The following is a 27,732-nucleotide window of genomic DNA, read 5'->3' as shown; positions in this document are numbered from 1 at the left end:
CTGAAGCAATATGCCGAGTATGTAGAGTAGTGCTGGGAGATACACTACACTGAGGTAATACACTGAGTAGGCACAGCAACGCTATGAGCTGAAGCATACTGAGGTAATACACTGAGTATGTAAAGCGATGGTGAGATATACTATACTGAGGTAATACACTGAGTAAAGAAAGTATGCTGCTGAGATAAAGTAAAGGAAGGTAATATGCTGATGACGTGTAGTAGCAGTGGGAGAAAAAGTATACTGAGGTAAAACACCGAGTACATACAGTAGTGCTGGTGAGATGAAATATACTAAGATAACACAAAGCCAGAGTGACTAAAAGAAGATTAGAAGCTCATCATACTGGCAGGAAATTAGGGTCAGTATTAAAGAAGGGAAAAATTATGAAGCCACAACTTTTTAAAAAATATAAACAAATATTTAACTTACTCAAGTAATGTAAAATATATTCAGAAACTGAGCCCATGAGTAATCTGGGCAATTTGCATGGTCCCGAATACATATCATAATTATTATAAACACAAAACAGAAGTTACAATAAAATCATTCCTTCCTTACGAATCACCATCAATGCCATATGCAATGTACACATCATGTGTACGTACACACACACACACACACACACACACACACACACACACACACACTCTACAACCAACAAGCACAGCCAGGTATACTTTTCACTGGGGAAATAATAGGAACAAAAATAATTGTGGAAAGTACCTATTTTACCTACCAGACTATTTCATTTTGCTTTAAATAATTAGAATGCTTTATATACAACTGTCCCATCCCTCCACCCTCCAAATAAAATATAAGCAAGGAATAAACTAACCCATGATATGACAAAAAAATAAGGGCGACATTACATGGATATAAAATGGGAAGTAGATACAAAATGTTTCCAACAATGTGCCTTTTGCTAGCTGTGTTTTCTGAGCAGTAGAGAGCACTGACTGAACCCAACTTGGGATAGGAGACTGGTTCTTGCTTTCCAAAGACTATGCATTAAAGGAGTCACACAGTCCAGGGGCAAGTGTAATGCAAGAGAAGAAAGTGTATTTTTATGTGATTAAAACTTTCTAAAATCCATACCCTCAATGTGTCAGTGTTCTGTGGTGTGCATCGAGTGCTGTGTTCATTTACCGTCATTCCAGTAGACACCCCCCACCCTCCAGTACTTTATCCCTTCACCTGGCACACCACCTGGGGTATCTTTGTGCAGCTCTCATTAATGAATTCCAACCCTCTGACCAGGACATGAAAGCTCATTGGTACTCACCCTGCAAACTGGGCACTGCCAGTGACTACTGCTGTCTCTAAGCCTGTACTCATCAGACAAACACTTGGAATGATACACACGAAAACACAGGTCACATATCAACACCTCTCCAGGCAAATGGCATTCAAAACAATACCAGTCATGATTTTCTGTTTCCCAGTCCTACAAAAAATACAAAATAATTTCGTATGACATTTTGTCAATATCTGCAATGACTAAGAACAAAATTGAAACTAAAGTCCATCACAAGTTAGGCATTAAAAACAATTTTAGACATTAACTGTGTTAAAACAAGAGGGAAAAAATACCTAGAAATTTGCTTCTTTAAATTTTGAATGTCTTTCCTAAACAGTATTAATATTCAGAATATCTTAAAGTGATCTGATAGTAAAACCAGCCCAAAATGAAGTAAGTCCAAAGCCAATCCCCATTCTAACATTATCTTTCATCTTTTAATATAATCTATGGAATAATTTCTCCAGTAAACTGAACAGCCCACACCAACACCTATAGCTTAATATTTCAAATAAACAAACCTCTGTTTTGTTCTGCGTTTTTAAAAAAAATATAGTAAGTACTTAGCACACTGTGGGAACAGAGAGAATAGTAATAAATGGTGATGCTCACTATTCTTATCTTCTCATCCATGGTATTGGATGCTTTATTGAAAATAACATTAATCAGAATGTCCATGTTCTGACAGTTGTCAAATTTTCAGGGTCTGTTGAATTTGGAAAAATAAATTGAAAATGTGAAACTAAAGGTTTAATCACATTCTCCAAAGGACATTACCATAAAAAAAAAAAAAAAAACAAAAAAGGAAGTAGGTTTATTTTCTTATTGGGACTATCCCTGGAAGTAAAAGAACATAACTACAGGTGCACAGGTGGTCTTCAACATTTTCTGTTAGCTCTGTGTCTGTACAGCCAACGGCATTTAAATATAAACAGGAAGATGTTACCAGTTGTCTTAGTTTAGAATTCATTAATTCATTTTTCATATTTCACTCTCAGCTTTTATCAAAAAACACCTGTGTTAGGAGTGATGGATTAACTCCCAACCTTCTCTTGTAGATGCAGTAACTAAATGGACAAGGCTTGAAACTACACTTTGTATAATCAAGGCCACTTTCAACGGGGATCCTGAAATTCCAGGCTTCAGCTCTGCCATCAGTTTTCTGTCAAAAACCACTGTCTACAGTCTGCTTCTGAGGCTGGGCAGCTTCCTCATTTTCTCTCACATCCGTAACAACTCCAACAACTTGTCTAGGAAGCGCAGCTCCTCTGGCACCTGTGGTCCAAACGCATTGCTGCCTGACCTTCCTTATGAGAAGCCTACTACCCGCTCCTTCAAAAGAGAAGAGAGTCACTAATGTTCTAAAATTCACATCTTCCTACACTTTCTACCCATCCTCATGGCTATGGTATATTCTGCAAAAATATAAATTTTTGGTTTGCTTTTTATTAAAAGTTTGGTCTTTATCGACCAAAGTAATAAAGAAAAAAGCATGACCATTTCTGGTGATTTGCTGCGGATATACATACTCTGCAAAATTACTCTGGTGGAGTAATTTCAGTCAGACTACCAAAAAAAATCTGAGGATACTGATCTGACATAAAATATGGCAGAAGGAATCTAGCTCACCAACTGGGACACAGCACGTGCGTGGTGCTTGGCTGTAACCGTGGTCACTGGGGCGCCCACCTCGCACGGCTCATGTGGGAAGCTGTACTTCAGCTACTGTAATTTTTGTCTCATGAACTGTTGATAAATTAGGTTTCAGTAGGGAAAAATACGTTGTTCTATTTTTAATTAACAGAACTCTTTTCCAGTTTGAAACAAAGTCTTTCAGAATATTTTCTTCACGGCTGTTCAGAAACACCTGAAAGGATTTTGGTGGCTTTTATGTGACTCATCATAAACAAAAGAAACCACCATCTCTCATCACTTGTATTGTTTTTACACTAATTCATCTTCCTGTAATTCTCAGATCCCCAAGACCAGAGAGCAAGGGAGCAAGAGAGCTCACGGCTGGCGCACAGCTCAGGTCTCTCCAGAACCTCCTGCTCCTTTCTAAGCCTCCCCTCTCCCGTCCAGCCAGGACGTGAAGATGGCAGTGCATCTCTCTTCAATGGAGTTTGCACTCGACCTAGTTTTTCACAACCGTTATAGGAACGAAAGTGTAACCCAAATGCAGGGGAGACACATGGGGACACATATTCATACAAGAGCATGTATGCGCTATTCATTCTTTTAACTGCAATAGCTGTTCAGAACATACAAAACATGCAAAAAGTCAAGTTCAAAAGATTCTGAATCCAGGAAACACTGTTATGGATATAAATAATGTAAGCACGTTTGTTACAGGCAGAATTGCCTACAGTTTGTCTTTTAGTAAACAAAATCCATCAATATAGGACTTGTGACCAATGCTCACAGTGTGCCAAAAAGCTAAGCGTGTATATTCACTGGATTTCACTAGATGTCAGCAACTACTCTAGATAGAGCCTGAACAACAGTGTAGTATGTGAAATGACATTCCAGTACTTCAAGAAAGTTTTAAAAATGCAAACCTACTAGCATAAAACCAAAACTAGAAGCGGTGTAAAGATAGTATGATTTTAAAGAATAATTCTAACAAGAGTAAACTAAGCCTTAAAAAAAAAAAAGATAGAAATGTAATGCCAAAAAAAAAAAAAAGCAGAATTAAAGTAAAATAACATAGTGCAAAATCAGTTCACCTTGTTTGGGGCTGCTGTCCTGGAGAAAGGCTGCATACTGTAGGCCTTTCAAAATAAAAACAAAATAATCTTGGTCTCTCTACTATAACTTTGCTCAACATCAGGCAATAAACAGAGCTAAAGGGATTTTTGTACACAAACTATTATTTGCTATACAACTTACATTACTTTTTAAATGTTATAACTGATAATCTATGAATGTCTAATCATCAATGAAAAGACAGTAGCACGCAAACTCAAGGGTAATTACTTGTTGGAGAGGAAACTTTGACGCTAACACAAAAGCTACAAATGAACAAAGAGAAAATTCAAAGAGAATTCATGTGCCAGGAAACCTATAGTGATGTTAGAAAAACATTTTACTAACAAATTCGGTGCCATTAAAACTTTGCACAAGACCATGAATATATGTCCTTTTGATCTGAAACTGGTTCAAGTTGGTTTTTTTTGCTTTTTCAAGTCAGGAGTGATGAATGTGAACGCAGTAAATACAATACTTGACCACAGACTGAGAGCCACACGGGCTGTCTTCCGAACCAGGAGAAAACACTCCACCATCTATAGAGAAGCAGCCTGCTGACCTACATCTGTCACCATTAACAGCATTTGGGTAAGACTCTGGGGCCACCACACCGGCTCAAATCCTGGCTCCAGCATTCACGGGCTGTATGATCTGGGGCAGAATACCTAGCTTCTCTTTGCATCATTTTCTACCTGGGAATGAACAAAGTAATACTGCCTAGTTTATGGGGTTTTTGTAAGGATTGAATGAGTTACTATGCTCAGTGGGTGCCCGCTGCTGATGAAGACAATCTGTTTACTACAGTGCACAAACAGGACTTGAGGACAAGTCACAAAATGCTGTGACGTTTGTAGTAATACGTGTGCGAGTTTCCTCCAGGACTTCAAGTTCCTTGTGACAGCTGACATGTTTCTGTAAGCTAGATGGAGCCAGAAATAGTGCCAACTTGACTTAGAGACAACACAGCAACAAGAGGGCTCAGTGGGAGAGCTGTGTCTATAACTAGGGCTCCCACACTGTAATCCACCCTTCACCACACTCAAGAGAGACTCCAACTTTTAAAGTAATTCCCTCTTTATACATAATGAACAGATAAACCTTACTTTATCATCAAATATGTGTCTGTGGTATCCTAACATAGAGAGAATACAAAAGTAAATCTCCACAATTGTAGCCTTAATTCTGTTAATAAACAAATTCTGTTATTAAATTGTTAATAAATATCATTGAGAGCTAAGAATTTGGTGATTAAATATTTCCAGTATTTTTCAAAAGTAAAACTATTACAACAGTGTACATTGCTTAGTGAAACAGAATTTAGGAGGGGGAAAAAAGGAATCACACACACACAAAACCAATCAGTCAATCAAAGCTTTAAAGAATATAGGACAGCATGACCCAAAATATTCCACTGAATATGGAAATTCTTTACCAATTCAAGACTTTCTAAGTATGTTACACTTTGAATACACATAGAACCACATTATAATTGGTTTCTAGTTGATTAATAATCACAGATATTTAATACTTAGTAAATAAGTGACTATGTATATATTTATTTTTTTAATTTTTTTTGTTTAATTTGAGAGAGAGAGAATGTGTGCAAGCAGGAAAGTGGGGCAGAGAGATGGAGAGAGGGAGAATCTTAAGCAGGCCCCATGCTCACCATGGAGCCCAATGCAGGCCTCAGTCCCAAGACCCTGGGATCATGACCAGAGCCAAAATCAAGATGCAGATGCTCAACTGACCGAGCCACCCAGGTGCCCCAGTGACTATGTATATTTCTGTATCTGAGACAGGTAATGGACCTTTGGAAGAAAGAAACTGTAGTTCTGCACACAGTCAGCATAAATATAATAAAATATATTTCACTTAAAAAAATCAACAGTATCCAAGGGGCATGAAATTTTGCATTTAGGGAACTTAAAACATAGGATTGATTAATTTATGACAACTATAACAACAAAAATGCAAAGATCTAGTCTTTAAAAAAATTCTTACTTCAATACTTGTATTTATGAAATGGGCTGGGACAGTCAAGCTGTTGAATTCAGCAGGCCTCCCTTAATATTTTTTCAAGAACAAAGCAAGAGAACCCTTTGTTGCCATGGCTGTATAATGGTGTGATTTCTGAAGGGGAAGACATAAACGCAGATGCATAACTCCTGTGTCTTACCTAAAAGATGTGACTTTAGCCATGTTTTGAGAAGTACACAAACCACATCTGCTTTTAGACTAGCCACTTTGAATCTGGAGAAGCAAAAGATTATGGGAAAAATGGGTCTATGTTGCCCCTCTATAAATTAACACTAAATCCATGCATCCCCAAGATAACTTGTGATCTCTTCAAGAAACCACAAAATGTATATTTCCATTAATTATGCTTCTTTTCCCAAAAGTTTATTTATTTATTTTGAGGAGTGGGGAGAGGCAGAGAGCAAGAGTGAGAGTGAGAGGAAGAGAGGAAGACAGAATCCCAAGCTCCCAGACTCCACACTGTAAGCACAGAGCCCAATGTGGGGGTCAATCCCACAAACCATGGGATCATGACCTGAGCCAAAATCAAGAATTGGACGCTTAACCGACTGAGCCACCCAGGCGCCCCTAATTATGCTCCTTTGAAAGTGTTAAAACATTAAATACATGAGAAAAAGCAAAACTAAAGAATTCTATCTTTTCACCTAAGCCTACTTTAAAAAGCAGCACGAGGTCCTGCTTTTCAGCAGGAGCAGCTGGACTCTCTGAGAAGGAAGCACTCAGACTGAAGCAGCCAAGACCTGAGCTCCTGCCTACAGGTGCATCTGAACGGCAGAAGGGTTCCAAGTGACAGTGTCCTACAAGCACATGGATTTTCAAATGGCAGTAATCAAGAAAGAAGAGATGAGACCCTAGTCCAGATCTGAGAGGTGAATAAAGAGTACTTTCATACAGAATGTCATTGCTAGGCACTTTTAAGTCAGCCTCTACACTTGTAACCAAGTTATTTAGTGTCAGATCAAACATACCTGTCAAATAATAGGGCAGAAAAAAAAATAATAGGGCACAGTCATGGCTTTGTGCCAGGAGCCGTGAAGAAAGCAGGAAGCATGAAATAAACAGTATTAACTGCCACGATATCAAAACATGTATTTGATACATCTGCAAATGATCCATAACTCAGGGATACCTGCCCTATTGTACTACATTCAATACTTTCATAAGACCTTTCTATCTTTACTGAGCACCTTATGAGTTAAAAGTTTAACTCATAAGAAATTAAGTTGTCTTTATTACAAAGGGAGCTACCAAATACCAAACTTAGCCGAACAAATGGTGAAATTCTGCTCAAGAAAGACAGTTCTCACGATGTGAGAATAAAGGAAATAACCATCATGATCAAGTATGAATGGAATGTAACCATTCGTGTATACTTCTCTAGAGCAAGCAGATGATGAAGCAGTCTATGAGAACATGCAGTATTTCTTTAAAAACTCAAAAAGCCTTGATACAACAAAATGCTGAATGGTCAGATATCACAAAGTTTCACTCTATGCCGTGGGTCTACTGGCCTTTATTAATATAATTTGGAAAGCTCTGAAAAACATTTCTAAATGACTTCCTTGGATCCCATGAGTATTAATGACATACAAATCTGGAAGTATAAGAGGACCGTAGAAAACTTACAAGAGTGTCTCCCGGTTTCGCGGGATTGTCATTTTAAAACTGATAGGTACAGATACTTTTGCTAGTTTGTTGACTAATATTTAAGCAAACCATTTAAAATGAAGAATGGCCTCATTTTTAACAATTGGGTTTTTTATTCTGCTTTCTCAAATGGTCATACTTAAATATCACCGTTAGGATGCTTATCTCTACCCAATTTTATCACTTTCTCCAAATGAGTCACCACTTCAACAGGGCTATCGTGCTGGTTTGGATCAGAAATCACTCCAGTCTAGCAGAAGGCACCTCAGTACAATGGAGGCCACTGTCCTGACTTATACAGGCTTCCTTTTAAACAGATTATATATAATTATATCCTGACATACTATTAGCATTAGACATTTATTACATGATTGCTGGAATTAATAAAAATAATGTGTATGATATCCATATCTTTCAATTATATCAGTTTGTAAAAATAACTAGCAAGAGAAAAGGTAGCCGAGGTGGAATAAAAACATGACACCAACAAGCCCTCTGCTCAAACATGGAGGAGCAGATCAGGAGAACTACCTGGTCTTTGCTACCATAAAGGACTGAAGACAAGACCATCCAAGCTCCGTGCTAACCAGGAATATACCTTGGGGACTTACTAAGGAAAATCTGCCTTTTCCCCACCTCTGAGGTACAGCTAACACTTTTAGAGGTTATAGAAGGAAAAGAAGAGCTTTACTGCCCATTTTCAAATGACAGAACCTCCTGAGTAAAGAGTATTTTAACCTCCAATTAAAGGTTTAAGACAAATAACAAAAAAATCTTAATGCATTTCCTTCCCAAGGCCATATAGATCTAATTGACTTTTTCTTCTCTTGGTAGGGAGTCGGAAAGTCAACAGGATTAATAATAACCTACATCTTTCCATTTAAGAACTCAAGTGTTCAGAGGATTCCACCATGTACAAGGTGGAGGAGGTATGAAGGAGGCCCCAGACTCAATGCCTGGACTAGCGGGGTGACCACAAGCCCACAGAGTGCTTCTGTGCAAGTCAGAACAGGTGACCCTTCCCCAAGACTGGCTTCATTAGAGGGGAGAGACGTGCCGTATGGGAGGGCACTGCTGGTAGTGCAGACTGGGTGCACCTCCCAAGCTCTGTGGTTCAGAATGGGCCCAGACACAGCGGCCCACATGCACGGGGCCACGCAGTTCGAGATGTTTGCGTGACACACGTCAGCTCCATGTCCTTCTAGGGTATCCTTAGTGTATGAAAATGGGAGCATGACCTCCCTTAGGGAACAGGTGCTAACCCAGTCATGGGTCTAAGATACACAATCTCATCACTCTGTGGTTCCACCTCAAACAAATCCAGGGTCTTGGGGAAAGTTCTATACAAAGCTCCTTGTGTTTAAAGATACAGGTTAAAAAGTAAAAAGACCCTAATGAGAATTTTTGCTTGTATGGTTAGGAGGAAATGTATGTGCTTTTGCTAAACTGTATGTAGGCATTTCTTAAGCATATTTGTTCACTGGCCAAAATTTGCTTTGAGTACACAGCTATATGCTTTATACAGATAATTTCACTGAATCCTTTCACAATCAAGTGAAATAGATATTAATATGCCCGTATTATAGGTGAGGAATGAGGATCAGAGGTTAAGAAATTTCCTCAAGGTCACACAACAAAATAAATGTTTGAGATGGGGTGGAAACGCCATCTATTAACAATGTAAGACCTGACCCTCTTTCTGCTGCAATATGCTGTCTCCGAATTTTTATTTTATTTGCTTATTCTATAAACTAGGCACAATTTTATACACCTCGTTGTACTTGTGTACATGCATACATATAACATGCATACTTAGTACATAAAATGTTTGTAAGAACCAACCAGAATTAATAAAACCTGTACACTGGTTGTTTCATTTACATACAAAATTTCATCTTGAAAAATGAAAAAAGAAAAAGAAAAGGATGATGCTATAAATATGTAGACTAAGGACATGTAAAAATAAAAAGAACACAGAATCCAATGCAGTGGTGAACGTATAATAGCTCATTAACTGCTTGTTGAAGTAAACTGAACAGAGAACCTCCAAGTTGGAGGGGAAGAAAGCTTACGGGAAGTAAGGAGAAGTAAAATCATTTGCATGAAAAATGTACACATGGTCCACAAACCAAAATCCTATGGATTAGATTAAGTTGCACTTACTATCGGTTAATTATATATAAATATCAAAAATTACCAGTATCGCCATCTATACTAAGTCTGTAAACTTCCCAGTGTGTTGGGATTAGACATTTTCTATTACCTGGATTATATTCAATGTATAAAAAGGTATCAATTATCAATGTCTGATGGAGATTTAGATCACCTCATGCTATAATTATTACGACTTGGCCCCCACAGTTTCTTCATTGGCAACAAAGCTCTACTTTTCTGAAAGGAAGTGAACAGAGAAATCACCATGATGGAAACATTCTGACTTAAGATTTCAAGAGCACTTCTAGTGCTCACATCAGATGATACCAGTGACATTAAACATTTTTTCTTCCACATTTTGTGTTTATGGAAAATGTGAATTTTCTTTCCTAAAACTTTGAAGGCACAGATTCAACTGACAAACACAGCACTGAAACTGAACAACTTCCCTAATGTTTAAACTTACTGCTGCCCCCATGGACCAGCTGCCCCCAGAAAGCATGCCCCTCGGGCCTGACGGCGGGCGTGTGCGCCCATACGTCCACCCGGGAGCCAGAAAAGGAAACACGATTCACAATTCTTGGGAAATGTTTCCACAGAGAACAAATTTTAAGGTTCTGTGTCATTTTTATGAGAGAATTCATGATAAACACTCTCAAAACACCTACTTACTAAATTGACTCCTTTCAGAAACTAAAAAAATTAGTATCTATTATATTTGAAGCCTACCATCTTTAAATGATGTTCTTCAGCAAAACTTAAGACTTTTCTAATCAAGAAGTATCAAAGGCATATAAAGGTAGGAAGATAAAAATATTAGACGGGAAGCCAATTTTTACACAAGAAAAAAAATGCACTTCTCCATGGGCCCCTGAGTATCCAAGTGTAACGTAAAAGGAAAGAGAAGACTAAAATGTCCTCACTTCAAAGAGGAGTCAAAGTAAGAACTAGGCAAAACTATAAAGAAAACTTAACTCTGTCTTTCCTGATTTGTATTAGAGTGCCACCAAACCAGCTTATGGTCATGGTCAGTGAGGACACAGGCCAGGGGACCCTAACGTGGCCACCGTTGTTCCTGCAGAAACCCTATGGACAGGTGGCTCTCGGCGTGGACATCATCCAGCCTGAAGTGAGCAGTTTCCCAGGGAAGCCCATCCTCCTTTTCACTCTGTCTAGATGGCATCGACATTATCCTGCATTGAAACATTCTTTACTAGCATCTACTGAAGAAAATAGGAATACCATTAATTACACGTACATTAAAAGGGACTTCATTTTACAGATTCAAGGTAACCTAGACAGAGAAAGCAGGCTCTCTGTAGAACTGAGTTTTCCCCTAAAGAAGAACGAAATTATCCATCCAGCACAAGTATGCCCTTAAGGTTAATAAAGAATACTGAAGTGAAATATCACTAAACTTCTAAAAATCAATTTCTACGGGTTGTATTTAAATGATATTCAAAAGCTTAAAATCAGCACCTCCACATTTATCAAATAAAATATACTTACAATCTCATCTCCTGGCAACCAGTATCCTTCCTGCTCAATACCAGCCTTTGAGCCTTTGCAGCCCACTGTTAGGGTTTCCACAATGAGACCATCTTTCACAGCCAGGCTCAGCTGACGGGTGGTCTCTTTTGGATGCATACCGTGGACTCGAGACATATACCTGAGCACAGAGGGAAAGCAAATTTAAAAACCCCTTAGTACTAAAAAAAAATAATAATAAAAATAAGAAAAATAGAGGTGATTTCTCTTTTGTTACAACTCGTCCTTACAAGGGCCCTACTGAAGAAAGAAAGAAAGTCCTGAATATTTAAGTCTTTTAATTACCATGGTATTTTAAACCTTAATTCTATTTGTATATTTAGAGGAATATTTGTTCAAAAATAGTCTTTAACCAACAATATAAATCCCTTAACAGATTTTAGTCAAACATCTCATGTAGTTCTGGCTTCTAGAGTAATTACCACTAACTCCCACTCTTCAAATTCCAAATTTAGAATTTTACCATCTCTAGTCACAGGACCTCTTAATATAAAAGAATACTTGGACTCAAAACTTAGGAAATGACGCTAAGGAACATATAACAATTACACGAATGGCTGTCGACATAAAGAAACAAGAATGTATGTTGGGATCAATAAAGCAAAAATGTGATTTTCAATGAAATAGACTTTGGAGTCAATCAATAAAGCCTACAGGCACTCCCTTGTTTACATTCACAGGGCATTTCATTTAATTTCTAGAAATGTAATATCTCAAATGTACTCGGGACCACAGAGAATAACACTTAGGTTCCCTTGTAATCACCAACCATAGTGAACTCATGTTAACACTACGGAATCTTTGCTTCACCGCTTGTTTTTTAAGGAAATAGAATGTTACACATATGGTTGGATTTGTGCTGTTCTCCATTTCCCTCCATTCAAACCCCAAAAGCCTCCTCCAGTAAGCTACTGGACAAAGAGCTTCCTCTGGACATCCAGATACAAAAACATACTATGTGGCAAGTCAGGCCATCTGTGGATGCTCCAGAGAACCTGGCACGGAGAAGACGTGGGGCCGCGCCCACAGTCCTTAAGGAAATTTACTAGCACACAAGAATTTTATACCAAATTAATCTGTCATTTAAGTATCAAAGCATTCACAACAAATCATTTTGAAAATGCAAGAATGTATCATAGAAGAACCTTCTAAATTCAAAGGATAAATTTCAAGAAAGCAAAGCAGTGAACCCGGCAGAAGGACTGATGTGCATGCAGTCTGTAGAAGATCACGGCTTTCTGTTTACGAGACCACCAACTCTCACAAGGTGCTGCTCCATCTATCAGTGCAGTTAGCTGCAAGGATAGGAAAGAGGAGGGTGGGGACGGTGGTGAACGCACGCTGGCCTCAACAGAGCGACACCCCAGCACATCCAACCCGGCAGGAGAGGCCCAGGAGCCCCACAGTGTCGCCTGTGTTGCCAGAGGCGCAGCCCTATTTCCATGTGCAGAGTCAGTGCAGAAATTGTCAAGTCCAGGTGCGATGGGGGAAGGGACATGAACCCAGGTGACTGTGTCTTAATTTCCTCATTGTTCACAGGAAGGAGCCAACAGAAATGAGCTCAAGTACACCATCTCAATTCATAAAGGTAACCCTCAGAACAAAAATACAAACCTTCTAAATGATCTGAAGAAACTCCTAAAAAACATATTATGTGATGAAGCACAAAAACACCAAAAGGAAACAGGAAGCATATATTACACATGACGACAGGACCAAAACCAAGTTTGTCTGTTTAATAAATACAGTTTGGCTAATCTCCACAGTACAAAAAAGACAGACTGAATCACAACACTAAAAATACACAGTCTACAGGACACACTTTTAAAGTGACTCAGACAACTGGACAAGAACGGGCACAGGCACATCATAAAAATGCAACCCAAACGAAACAGGATCGACACTGTAATGGACAGAATTTGGAATCCAAGGCAAAAATCAGGTTTAAAAAAAAAAAGACAAACAGGGCATAGGTTGTTATAAAGCAAAGACTGTAAGAAATAAAGGAAATATTGACAGGAATACAGAATTATGCGACTCCTCTCCATCCACAAAACATCTAGTGGACAAACCTAAGTATTCATACAGAAGACCTAACTAACAAGGCAGAAGGCAGATCTAGTTAAATTTATTCTGAAACCCAAACATAGCTTCAACAGGTCCAAGGAAATTCTTTACAGTTCAGCATAAAATTGGACACAAAAACAGCCTTATTTCAGATTCCAAAAGTGATGGCAGACACTTGCTAGTTGCAGTGAAAGTAAACAAGGTATTAATAATAATGGAACTGGAAAACGCTCAGGAACAAGTCAATCAAAAAGGTTATCTAAAAATTGCAAAAAAAAAAAAATCTAAGCACATAACTAAAAAGCTAAAGCAGTGCCTAAAAGATAAAAAGTGAAAACTAAGAGTCCAGGAGCCCTTCCTTAAGAGAAAAATAGAGATATCATTAGTTGACCTAATCAACAATGAAGACACAAATCAGAAAAACATATGTACTACGACATGTCTACGGAGCCATAACCATAACAAAGAAATTAAAACAATTATAAGCAACTACTTTGTTTATTTCTGTGCCAAAATAGAAGATAAACACTATAATTTTCTAGGAAAATATTAATGACCAAAACTTGACCACAGAAAAAAATAGAATACTTGAAATGGGCAATTTCAAAAGAAATTAATGGAGGAAGTTGGCAAAGAGCTTTCTCCGAAAAACACCAGGTAGGGACATTTTCACAAGGCACTTCTATCAATCTTTTAATGGTCAGATAACTCCAATATGATATAAACTTTTCCAGTACTTAATAAAGAGGGAATGCAAGAAATCTAGCAAACTAATAGTAACAAACCCCTACAAAAATAGCGAAGAAAAAGAAAACCAGTGTCCCATGGGAACAGATAAAAATCCTAAATTAAGTATGTGAATATAGTCTAATATTATCAATATAAAATAAATGTTAACATATTAACACATTCAAGTATCAAAAGAATATACTATAATGAGGGTTTAATTCTAGGATTTCTCCAAAGATTTCTTATTACAAAGAAATCTAGAAATAGGATTCATCCTATTAATAGATCAAAAGTGAGAAATATATGTGTTAAAAGCGCATTTAGTAAAATTCACCATCCAGCCCGGAACAAAAGGGAATGAGTAAACAAACATTTCCTTAACCTGATCAGGAATATTCAAAGATGCCTTTAACCCTATGCCAAAGGTAATAACCAACATACCTTAAAAAAGGAAATAAAGTGTAAAAGTTGGTAAAGATTTAAAATAATCATTATTTGCAGATTATATATCTAGAAAACCTAAGGAAATCAGCTGACACACTATTTTAAATAACCAAATAATGTAATCAATTATTCATTTGAGTACAAATATACTAAAATTAACAGCAGCATTCATATAAACCAAAAAAAAAAAAGTTAAGAAATTTAAAATAAGACCACAATTGTTTACAACAGCAATAAGAAAGATAATACAGAGTGATAAACAGAAGAAAAGACAAGATCTGTATGAAGAAAATGCTGAAATGCAACGGACATGAGAGGATGAACACATGCCTGATATCTGAATGGAAGACAACCAAATCCAAATTGCCTCCAAGATCATTTAATGAAATGCTACCGCAAAGTAGGCAAGTTAATTCTAAAGTTCTGTAGAGAATTAAAAAATAACTTCCCAGGAAAATTCTTTCAGGGAAATATAAGGTATTAAAACACTGTTGAGCCAAAGTAATTAAACTTTTGTGTGAACAGTAGGCCAATGGAACAAACATAAAAGTCCAGAAAGAGACCCAAATACACATTTTGATTATAATAAAAGTGCCATTTCAAATTAGTGTGGGAAAGATTAATCAACGAACACAGGACACTGGGACAGGGGGCTTTGCTTCCTTGAAAAAGAATAAAGATGGGGCCGTACCTTATTCTGTGCCCATAAGTAAATTCTGAATAGGTCAGATTTAGGTACTGAAAACAAAACCACAAAATTATGACAAGGAAAACACGGGAGAGCAATCATGGTGCGAATAAAACCTGCCTAATCTGAAACAAAAACCAGAGTGATTTAAAGAAAAGATTGAAAAATTTACATAAAATCAGCAATTTCTACATAGGGAAAAAAACATGATAACCAAAGTTAAAATCACAAATGCTAACCTGGGAAATATATTTGGAACACACAGACTGAAAGACCGAACTTATATTCTACATATTCTTAATATATTAAAAAAATCCTAATTAATAAGGAAGACCACAAAACAGCATTCTGTGACTGTCAGAGGTCTGGCACACTGTGCAGACAGACAGGACCTGATGGGAAGTATGTCACAGGTGCCATGTAAAAGAGCGCTACACTGTGGGGCAAATGTCTACCAAGTATAGAAACGTATACACCTTCAGAGCCAACAGTTTCACTTCTGGAAATTCATCCTATAGATACACTCAGACATGTGTGAAATAATATATATACAAGACAGGAAATTCATTTTAGCATTGTTGGCAACAAGATTAGAAAGAATCTAAAAGTAAATCTTAGGAGGCTGGATAAATTGTAATACTACAGCTATACCAAAAATTATTATATGATCGTTAAAAAAGTGAAGCAGTGTTGTCGATGTTATTAGGACAATGGAAGTTCTAAGATATATTATGTTTAAAAAATCTGGGCCTGAGGTTATATCCAACATCTAAAAAGAACATAATACAACTCAAAAGCAAAGTAACAATCCAATTAAAAAATGACAAAACATCTGAACAGACACTTTTCCAAAGAAGAAATAAAGACGGCCAACAGGTACACAAAAGATGCTGAACACCACTAATTATCAAGGAAATGCAAATCAAAACCACACACACACACACACACACACACACACACACACACTCCCCAAGCTGACAGATATGAAGAACAGATGCCAGTGGTGGGGTATAGGGATGGAGGTGAAATGGGTCAAAAGGTCACAAACTCTCAGTCACAAAATAAATGTCATGGCGGAGAACACACACAGCATGGCGACTGCAGTTAACAACACTGTACTGCATATTCGGATGTTGCTAAGAGAGTAGATCTTGAAAGTCCTCATCACAAGAAAAACATTTTTTTCTAACTATGCAAGGTGATAAATGTTAACTAGACCTATTGTGGTGAGTATTTCACAGTACATATGACCCTAAACAACACCAAGGTTAAGGGCGTCGACCCCCTGCATAGTCGAAAATCCACACAGAACTTTTGACTCCCCAAAATTTAACTAACAGCACACTGCTGACCAGAAACCTAACAATATAAACAATTAACACACATTCTACATGTTATATGGGCTACATATTACATTCTTATAATCAAATAAGCTAGAAAAAGGAAAATATCTCTAAGAAAATCAGAAGAAAAAGAAAATACATTTACAATACTATATATACCATCTGAAAAAAAAAACTTGTATAGAAGTGGACCCTTAAGGGGTCAACTATTTATACAGATACTGAATCAATTATACAGATACTGGGGCACCTGGGTGGCGCAGTCGGTTAAGCGTCCGACTTCAGCCAGGTCACGATCTCGCGGTCCGTGAGTTCGAGCCCCGCGTCAGGCTCTGGGCTGATGGCTCAGAGCCTGGAGCCTGTTTCCGATTCTGTGTCTCCCTCTCTCTCTGCCCCTCCCCCGTTCATGCTCTGTCTCTCTCTGTCCCAAAAATAAATAAACGTTGAAAAAAAAATTTTTTTTAATTATACAGATACTGAATATACAGGCACTCAATCATTATGGTGAGTACCTGAAACTAACGTTATTTGTGAATTATACCTCAATTAAAAAAAAAAAAAAAAGAAGGAAATCAGCGAATAAAATCATGGTATGAAACGGTCCACTTTCTCAAAAACATTATATAATCATCTCTGTACGTGCACAAGAGTTCCAGAGGTAGATCCAGGAACCGTGGAGAAAGTTCAAGTAGAACTAAGTGGCTCAGAAGCAGGGGTCGGATGAAGACATTTTCCCATGGTCCCCTCTTCAGAACTTGACTGTCCATCTATTAGATGTCCATCAGTCCATCCGAAGACTGTTGTTACTTTTAAAAGCCAGCTACCATTTACCACCTCTCCAGCAATGCGTGGAAGTTCCCTCCTCCGACACAAGCTTGCCCATCTTGGGCAGCCCCCTCCTTTCTTTTCAAACTCATCCTGGCTCTTCTTGGACATTTATTTATCCATAATGATTTTAAAATCAATTTGCCAAGATCCATGAAAAATATTGAAATTTTCATTAATTTGAGAATAAATATCATTACAATACTGACAAGACTTGGTACATCTGTTCATTTATATCTTCTGTGTCTTTAACAAAGTTTTATAATTTTTCTCCCCAAAATTCTTGTATATTTTTTGTGATTTTTCCTAGGTATTGCCTATTTTTTGTTTCTTTTGAAAAAGGGAGTTTATTTTATATACTATTTTCTGGCTGATGGCTGCTAGTATATACTGAGAAACCTTGCTAAACTCTCATTAAAGTATTTCTGTTTAAGTCTACTGAACTGTTTAAGTCTATTAAACTTGCCTTTTTTTTTTTTTTTTTTTTTTTTTAACCGTGCTGACCAGGACTTCTAGCACAACACCACTGGGCTGTGATGGCGGGTATCCCGCTCTTAGATTTTGCAAAGACTATAATAGTTCACCATTAAACATGACACTTGCTGAAGGTTATTGATAGATGTATTTTATCAAATATAAATAAATACAATTACAAATACGATTGCGTGCTAAGGATACATACAGGTAGCTATGTCTTATTAAGAAAATTCTTTTCCAGTCTCAGTTTGCTGTTTTAACAAGAATGGCATCACATCATTCCTTGAAGTTTTTTAATCCGCTGAGTGTAACCACACACTAGGATGCACACAGCTACAAAACGTGCAGTAAGACACAGGAAGAATTTTCTTCTCTTTAGTGACAACAGTGTGTTGGGCTAAAAGAAAGCTGTTCCAGTCCAGGGGGAATGACGGGTACACACAGGGCACATGAGGAAGGACATGGGGTAGACTCAGGAAGCCCCTTCCACAGGGACAAGACGACCAGGAGAAGGCAGGGGTGAAGCACTTGAACATGAGAATCACATCCAGGCAGAACAGTGCTACCTCCCAGGACCGGCACATCCTGGGAATAGCGCAGCTCTGAGGGAAGGGCTTTTGTTTTCTCAATGGGAGGTCTGGGTTTAGGTTATTTAGAATAAAGAATAAGTGATGAGTACGCATCTAAAAGTGTCATCTAAAGGCTAGGCACATGTAAGACTGTTACATTAGCCTTGGAATCTTCTCAGATGGGTACTATTTACTTCCCGTGAAGGCCTTAGGACCTATTTGCTGAACTATCTGCAGATGCAGTCAGAAAATTAGGAGATGAAAAATTATTTTAGATACTGCTTTGCATAAAATTGGCACTCAATAAATGCTTCTCGGATATATAAATGACTAACAGAATTTCAATGTCACCTTTTAAATCTTTTATTTTAGACTTGCAGAAGAGTTGCAAAAATAGTAGACTCCCCACATGCCCTTCACCTAACTGTACCTAATGTTAACATCTTAAGTAAAAAAGTACAATTATCAAAAGTTGTTAATTTTTCCTTTAAAAACTTACTTTTTAAATTGAAATATAATTCACATATAACATAGTTTCAGGAACACAAAATAAGGATGCAATATTTATATAGATTGCAAAACGGTTCCCACAGTAGGTGCAGTTGACAGGTACACATTTCTTTTTCTTTCCTTTTTTTTTAAGTTTATTTATTTTGAGAGAGAGAGTGAGAGAATCCTAAGCAGGCCCCACACTGTCACCACAGAGCCTAATGCAGGGCTCGAATTCGTGAACCACAAGATCATGACCTGAGCCTTAATCAAAGAGTTCAACGCTTAACCAACTGAGCCCTCCAGGCGCCCCCACAGGTAATCGTTTCTTAATGTCATAATTAACACTGTAGAATGTAGTACACTGGCACTTGAAACTCTAGACTTTATGCAGGCTTTTTTTTTCTGTCTGAGGGACCAAATTCACAATGTCTCAGTATAGGACTTTATGAGCTTAAGAAGCATCCACAAATGAAAGAAAGGATATCATAAAAATGTATTAAGAAGAAAAATGAGTAACGACTAACTCTGCCCCACAGAAATTATTATGAAATACTTTATTGAGAAAGTGACAATAATCAGGTTGGCATAAAATTTTATTACTGCTGACAGTACCAACCATTTAAAAACAATGCACTGGCCAGAAACATTCAAACAAAAGATCAGAATACCTAGAAATAGGTCCAAGTACACAAAAATCTCATTATGAGAGGCAAGCATTACAAAAGAAGGGAAATTTTTAACAATATGTAGCAAGTGATAGTAAAATAACTAAATGCAATCTGGATAAAAATAACTAGATCTGTACCATAAATTCTGAATAAATCAAATTTTAAGTGTAATGCAAAAATAAGAATGAACTGGAATAAAGTGTCTATATTCTATTAAGGGCCAAGTAAGAACTAAAATGATAGAAGAAACAAAAGAGAGCTTTAAACACATAAAAGATTGCAAAATCTAAGAGTAACAAAACTCAAAACAGGAAACAATGAATTAGCAAAACGACATATCAGGTAGGACAAAGGTGAACTACATACCTATCAACACTGTGCTGAAGGGCTCCTTTTGTGTGTGTGGTCTACGCAGCACATGCAAAACTCTAGCGAGTAACGCAAGACCTTTGGTTAACGTTTACTGTGACAGACATCACCAGTAAGTTGGCAAGAGTCAACAAACACAGCTCATAAAATAATGCCTAAACGTGAACAACTCCTTACTCTGTTCTGTTAAAACAGCAGTGATTCTCACCTCTTCTTAAAAAGGAAGAAGGAGTCGGAGAGCTGTAGACGCTGATTAAGTGACGAGCCATCGCAAGGACATGGACAAGCCTAAGACTGGCCTGCATGAATTAGTTACGAGTTAGTTACTGACTGCTGTGTGCAGGACCTTAAACACAACAAAGGGTGCCAGCTCATTACTCCTTTTCTCGGGTCTTCAGGCAAGTTTGCTCCACGTGAAAACGTTTGGGTTAATAACTCAGGCTAAGGTCCTGCCAGGCCTCTCACTTTCTTACACGCTGCTGACCCATCACAGGGACTTATCTTCATCAAATAAAGACACAAAACTAGCAGATTGGGTTTGAGATGCACAGACGGTGGCCAACTAGTTTCCTATTCTAGTTTCACTTAGGATGAATCATGAAATAGTACATAAAGGTGTAATACTTCCTAAATGTTATGTTTGATTTCTCTGGGGTTTCTCAGTAAGGTTTATCTCATCTTACCCATCCCCTCTCCTGCAGTCTGTCCCCAAAGAGTTCCCAACTGCTGCTCAGCCCTCAAGTGCATCCAAGCAACAGGCTCAAAATCCTACGGTGGGTCACCTCCCCCGAGGTAATTCTGCAAGTTCCAAGACAAAAAATATATATATGCATATGTATATATGTATGTACATATACATATGTATGTATGTATATATGTATATACATATATATGTATATATATATATATATATATATATATATTGTTAGTGGTAGACAGCCACTGCTGATTGAACATTTTTACAAAAGAAATCTCACAAGTGGTAATTTTCTAAAAGTGATTATCTACCTTTAACCTTTCCAATAATGATCTGAACAACCTCAGCCACTTGTATCATGTTGTTGGAAATACACATACTGGGAAATGACACACTGATGACACCAGTATAAATACGACCCAATCTGACACGTCTTCTGTTGATGGAAAAGACATAATGAACATGTGTCCCGTCCTTCACGAACAGCCCCACACTATCCTGGAATCTAGAGGTCTTCATCTGGATGAAAATATAACAAACCTGTTTTGAGTGTCTTCTGGACAATCTGAATATAGTTGGCCCTGCCTCTAATTTCACTGTCTAACTGACACCTGCCACAGCTGCCCCAAGACACGTGCTCAGGGGCTGAAAAGACTCCACTAAGAACACCAGGACCGGAAAACAAAATACAAGTTTACGTGAACGCTGATCTGATCTCTCGATGCTAAAGGACACTCTGAGTATAAAAGCCATGGGAACAGAGAAGGGCCACAACATCTGACTACATAAGAGGTGTGGAACTTCAGGACACGACACAAACACCACAAAGCATCTAGAGCAATCAGCACCTCACTAGAGGAAGGTGGGTCTCCCCCAAGCCCGTTCGCCTGCTTTACGCGCACCTGTCGCACAGGAGCCAGCCCACGCGCAGGAGGCAGGCTTCTGTTAGCTTTGCAGGTCCAAGGCCAGAATCCGGAAGGTGGTCCTTCTAGACGTCTGCCCTCCTGCTCAATACCAGACAACTGTTCACCATGGATTTCCAGGGTGACTCTGGGGAAAACCCGACAAGGAGAGCCGAAATGTGCTACGTTTTCTGCCCCCTTCCAGAATTCCTGTTTAACCATAACCCTTGAATCCTATCTCCCTCATTTCTGAACTAGTGAAAACAAATTTAGGACCACCTGGGTGGGTGGATCAGCTGGTTAAGAGTCGACTCTTGATTTTGACTCAGGTCATGATTTAGCGCTTCGTGGGTTGGAGGCTGGCGTCAGGCTCTGTGCTGACAGCTCAGAGCCCGGAGCCTGCTTTGGATTCTGTGTTTCCCTCTCTCTCTGCTCCTCCCCCACTCATGCTCTATCTCTCTAAAAATAAATAAACATTAAAAAAAATTTTTAAGTAAAATAAACACCAAAAAAATTTTTTAAAAAAGAATTGCTCTGGGGCGCCTGGGTGGCGCAGTCGGTTAAGCGTCCGACTTCAGCCAGGTCACGATCTCGCGGTCCGTGAGTTTGAGCCCCGCGTCAGGCTCTGGGCTGATGGCTCGGAGCCTGGAGCCTGTTTCCGATTCTGTGTCTCCCTCTCTCTCTGCCCCTCTCCCATTCATGCTGTCTCTCTCTGTCCCAAAAATAAATAAACGTTGAAAAAAAAAAAAAAAGAATTGCTCTATTTTAATTACACCGAACAGCACACAGTAAATCATTACTTCATTATTTATGCCGTGACTTTAATTAAAATCAGTAAAAGTAAAATCCGTAGTTATTTTACAGTTAGATGGAAACTTTAAAAATCTGAAGCAAAGTTTTCATTTGGGGGAAAAAACCACATTTTTCCTGGACACACACACTGCTTACTTTCTTCTTAACACCGGTTCCATTATATAAAAAGGGAAAGAGTTTACATTCAGAACTCTCAATTTCAGTAATGATGAATGATACATCTTACAGGGTACTTTCTTACACTATTCAATCGGCATGTCCCCACATTCACCAACTTTTAACAACATCATTTCGCAGTGCGTGTGTCACCGTGACGCAACCGGATCCGTGTGGGGCTGCACAACTCACAACAGGCTGAGGGGCAGTGCGGGCTTCATGCCTGACATGGAAATGTGCTGCCAGCTTCAGGTCTGGTTGCCTCGCCAGCTGGAAACAGCACGAGCAGCAGCAGGCACCCTTCCGGCTCACTCGTGTATGTAACAAGGAAGGACCTTTTAATTAAAACTGCATCTGAGGCCTCAGCCTGTAACTATGCAACACGGGACGAGACTCTGCCAACCGACACGAGCTTTGCAATGGACATAAAATGGTTACTTTTATGAAAACATTAAGAATAAATCTCTTTCTGGCATTACTACTGTTAGAAATGGCTGTGTTCACCTCAGCAACTGACTCCGTTACTGACATTGTTAAAATCTGAGGCTTCCCCTGGTTTTAGCTACTAGAAAACTAAAGGCCAGGTCGGTAACACATCCTTTACAAGCTGTGGGGCTTCAGGGACAATTCACCTGCAGAATCTTTATTCCTGGCTCCACTCTGCAGCCTGGCCTTCCTTTCTCCTTTCCTCCTCAATCTCCATCTACCAGCCGACCTTACTCTTTTACTGTGCTTACATCTTTTTCTAATTGTCCCCAAAATATATGTGGAACAAGTGACATTCTGATAAAATACACGGTGCATGTCTGATATACATATACGAACACAATGTACACACACACATTAAAAAATGCCCACCCTCCACCCTCTTCTCCTGGCTTGTCTGCTTCACATGTATAGCACAACTACCATCAGTGCCCGACCCAAGTACTGATATTCCATCCCTAGGCATTTATCTGAATACATATCATCTACACCTGCACGTGAGAGCACAGTGCAGCTTTTATCATAACAGCCCCCGAATGGAAACATCCTAAATGTCCCTCAGCAGGTGAACGGACTTTAAAACTGTGGTATATCCATGTACTGGAATACTGCCCAGCAATGCAAAGCAATGAATTACCAACATACACAGCAAATGAATCTCAAAACCTGCTGACCAAGAAATCAGGGCAATCATGGAAAAGAATGGATTGTGTGATTCCACTTCTATAAAACTCTAGAACAGGGGCGCCTGGGTGGCGCAGTCGGTTAAGCGTCCGACTTCAGCCAGGTCACGATCTCGCGGTCCGTGAGTTCGAGCCCCGCGTCAGGCTGTGGGCTGATGGCTCAGAGCCTGGAGCCTGTTTCCGATTCTGTGTCTCCCTCTCTCTCTGCCCCTCCTCCGTTCATGCTCTGTCTCTCTCTGTCCCAAAAAATACATAAACGTTGAAAAAAAAATTAAAAAAAACAAAAAACAAAAAACAAAACTCTAGAACAAGCAAAGCTAATCATTGCAGTGAAAAGCAGATCAGGGGCTGCTTGCAGCTGGAGACAGGGAACAACCTTCTGCATCTTCATTAAGATGGAGGTTACATGGGGCATCAATTTGCAGAGAAATGAAGGAAAGGGACTTCCTCGCGGAAATACTGCTAGTTCACAGGAGAGCTGATTCCGCAGTCAGTGCTGGTCCACTCAAGATTTCAAGCTTTCTGTGGACAGGACAACAGGCTGCAGGCAAAGAGCCCACGGTCGCTCAACATCCAGCAACCACGTGAACGAGGCAATGCCACGTGCCACTTCTATTTTTTGGTTCTTGGCATTCACTGATCCACAAAACAGAAACAAACCCTTCCTACTCCCATGCTCACTGAGTGGGCAAATGATGGCACTTTCACAAAATACAAGGCCCTAAAATACCGACAGGGGTCTCTCATTCTAAAGTTTAAATTCCAAAAGAGAAGACAGACTTAGCATAGAAGAGAAAAATAAAAACTAAAACTGGGCCCCTTCCCACCACCATCAGGGAAAGAAACAATGAATGGATTAAAGAACTCTGAAAAGTAAAACTCCAAAGTTAATGAAAGAAAATACTCCAGAATATTCTTGCAGCCATATTAAGAAGGATTCCTTAAATAAAATTTCAAAAGCACAAACCTTTAGGCCAAAAGCAATGAACTTGATGACCTCAAAATAAAAATCTCTGTTCAACAAAGCACAGTATGGGGAAAGTTAAACAGACAACAGAACAAGAAAAGACGTTTCAAAGCGTGACATGTATAAAGGAATTAATGTCTAGAAGAACAAGAGGTTCTGCAAATCAACAGAAAAAGACAAGTACCCCACTGGGAAAATAGGCAAAGGATAAGAACAGGCATCCACAGAAAGTAAAGGCCAACCTTGTAGGAACACCAAGTGCTGCCTAATCTCATGAATGAATACAGAAACGTAAATTAAAATATCTCAGCGACAGCATGTGTGCAGATGAACAATGGCAAGTAGCAGCAGACACGTGGGCATGGAACCCCATGCCCTGCGGAGTGGGGCATCCTCTCGAGACTGAGGCCAAATAGGTACATGTGCATCCTGTATCAAGGAGGAACTCTGCTCCTGGACAGACACACTAATTGACTCCTCATGTTTGTGCTGGTGAAGGACTAGAGCGCTGGGGGGCCGTGTGTGGCAGAAGGAAGCTGGGGATAACCCGAGTGACCATCATGTAGAAATCATCAAAACAGGCAGAAAGACAACAATTTAAGGAGACTACTGAACACAGTGTAAACGCTGGAAACACCCGAGTCATCCGAGGACAAAACGACAGCAGCACGATACAAATGCGCAGGTGATCACACACAGTTAGCTATAGGGCTGGAATGACTGTCAGGTGCTCAGCCCAGGGCTTGGCACCGAATATGTTCTAAACCAGGGTTCCTGCACTGATTATCGTTTATCCTTCCCAGCTTACACCCCATATTTGCATTACTACATATCTATACAACTAGAAGACTTGGACGCATAAGAATTGGACAGAGGAGGCATGGGGGGCAGGACAAGCATAGTGGGAGAAGCCAGACCTACAAAGTCACACAGACCTCGGCCCGAGCAGCTGCTCTTATGATCAACTAGCTACATGGCCCTGGGCTAGTTATTTAACTTCTCTGCATCTCAGAGTGCCTAGTGATAAAATAACATTAATAGTGTCAACCCCTGTGGTTGTCTGGAAGGCAAATACACTAACAGGATGTGAACCTTACAGTGGTTTACCTTGCGTGCCCCTCGCCCCCTCTCGGTGTGCTGCAGAAGTGTCCCCCAGCCCCTACCGGAATACCATGCACCCGCTACCATAATAATTTATGGTGACCATGGAACAATGTGGTCAAAGGTTAATCAACATCAACAAAAACACCAGCATAGAAAAAAATGACAAGAAATAGATCAAAGCGGGTCTCTTACTTGACTGTGGACAGAGAAATTATAGGTGACTATTCTGCTTCCTGTTTTCCAAGTGTCCTGCCAATTGGTTATTTAGTTTACTTACACTAAAATATCTTCAATAATAATGCTTTACCACTGGGTGCTTTATAGATGCAGGGATGGCTAAACACATGCACTTAAGTACACATGACACCATGCTAACAGAATGAACGGAGGTGTGACAAAATTCAACATCCTCTCATCATGAAAACACTCAACCACCTGGGTACAGACAGAAACCTCCTCACCATAACAAAGGCCATAGATGATGAGCCCACAGCAAACATCATATTCAATTGTGAAAACTTGAGAGCTTTTCCTGTAAGGTCCCGAGCAAGACAAGGACGTCCACTTCTACCACTGCTAGTAAACATAACACTAGGCACCTCAGCCCGAGCATTTGGATAAAAGGATACAAAGCATCCAAATTGGAAATAAGAAATAAAATGACCTCTGTAGATTTTATTATCTTACACACAGAAAACTCTATAAAGACTCCACAAAAAAGCTGTCACAACAAATGAGTTCAGCAAAGTAGCAGCTCACAAGGTGATGCACAAAATTTAGCTGCGTTTCTATACACAAAGAATGAACACACTGAAAAGAAAATTATGACAATAATTCCATTCACAATAGCATCAAAAAGTATAAAATATGTAGAAATTAGCGTAACTAAGGAGGAGAAAAGCTTGCACGATGAAGACTGCCAAACACTGCTGAAAGACAGTAAAGACGTAAGTGGAAACACATCCCATGTTTGTGGACTGGAAGAATTCATATATCGTTGAAATGTCCATATTACCCAAAGCAATCTACAGATTCGGTGGACCCTAAATAACCCAGATAATCTAAAACTAAGGAGAAACTGGAGGACTCACACTTCCTCATCTCAAACCTACTACACAAAGCTAGAGTAGGCAAACCACGTGGCATTGGCATAACCAGACATACAGACTAATGCAATCGAAGAGAGAGCCCAGGAAGAGACCCTCACATATACAGCGAAAGGGTTTCTGACAAGGGGGCCAAGACCTCTCAATGGGGAACCCGGTCTTTTCAACCAACACAGCTGGGAAAACTGCATCTCCGCACACAAAGGAGGCGGCTGGGCACCTCCCTAACAGCATATACAGAAATTAACTCGAAATCGGTCAAAGACCTAAATGTAAGGCCCCAAACAGTAAAACTCTTGGAAGAATATGCAGCACAAAGCTTCACAACACTGGATTTGGCAATGATTTCTTGGATGTGACCAAGGACACAGGCAACAAAAGAGAAAAAAGAGAGTGGGCTTCATAAAAATTCTAAAGTTTTGTACGACAGGAGACACGGTCTACAGAGTAGAAAGGCAACTCCCAGACTGAAAGAAAATATTTGTGAATCGTGGATCTGGTGAGCAATTGCTATCCAGAAGAGATACAAAACCTGTGAAACTACCAACCAACCTGATTCAAAAATGGGCAAAGAAGTTGAAGAGACAGGTCTCCAAAGATGTTGAATGTCACTGATCATCAGGGAAATGTAAATCAAAGCCACAATCAGATACCACCTCGCGCCTGTCATCATGGCTAAAATAAAAAAGACAGGAAATAACAAGTGTTGGCAA

The 27,732-nt window shown here is 39.2% G+C and overlaps 1 protein-coding gene across 15 annotated transcripts in view; it reads right to left on the bottom strand.

Annotated features, from left to right (window-relative positions):
- ZMYND11 (zinc finger MYND-type containing 11) overlaps nucleotides 1-27,732 on the bottom strand; it is a 134,745-nt gene that overhangs the window by 36,595 nt on the left and 70,418 nt on the right. For 7 of the 15 annotated variants that reach the window (XM_045060782.1, XM_045060780.1, XM_045060779.1 and 4 more), the window contains exons 3-5: nucleotides 11,396-11,555; nucleotides 4,027-4,071; nucleotides 1,286-1,447 (exon numbers count right to left, since the gene is read on the bottom strand). In XM_045060782.1, the coding sequence (XP_044916717.1) occupies nucleotides 1,286-1,447; nucleotides 4,027-4,071; nucleotides 11,396-11,555 (367 nt within the window). Of the gene's footprint in view, nucleotides 1-1,285; nucleotides 1,448-1,912; nucleotides 2,007-4,026; nucleotides 4,072-11,395; nucleotides 11,556-27,732 lie in introns of those variants that run through there. The other 8 variants (XM_045060785.1, XM_023256265.2, XM_023256266.2 and 5 more) reach the window with 4 other exon arrangements.

Source organism: Felis catus, chromosome B4, assembly GCF_018350175.1.
Source record: "Felis catus isolate Fca126 chromosome B4, F.catus_Fca126_mat1.0, whole genome shotgun sequence".
NCBI classification, from domain to species: domain Eukaryota; kingdom Metazoa; phylum Chordata; class Mammalia; order Carnivora; family Felidae; genus Felis; species Felis catus.
The sequence above is the reverse complement of the archived record's forward strand: the minus strand, read 5'-3'. Positions and strand labels throughout refer to the sequence as shown.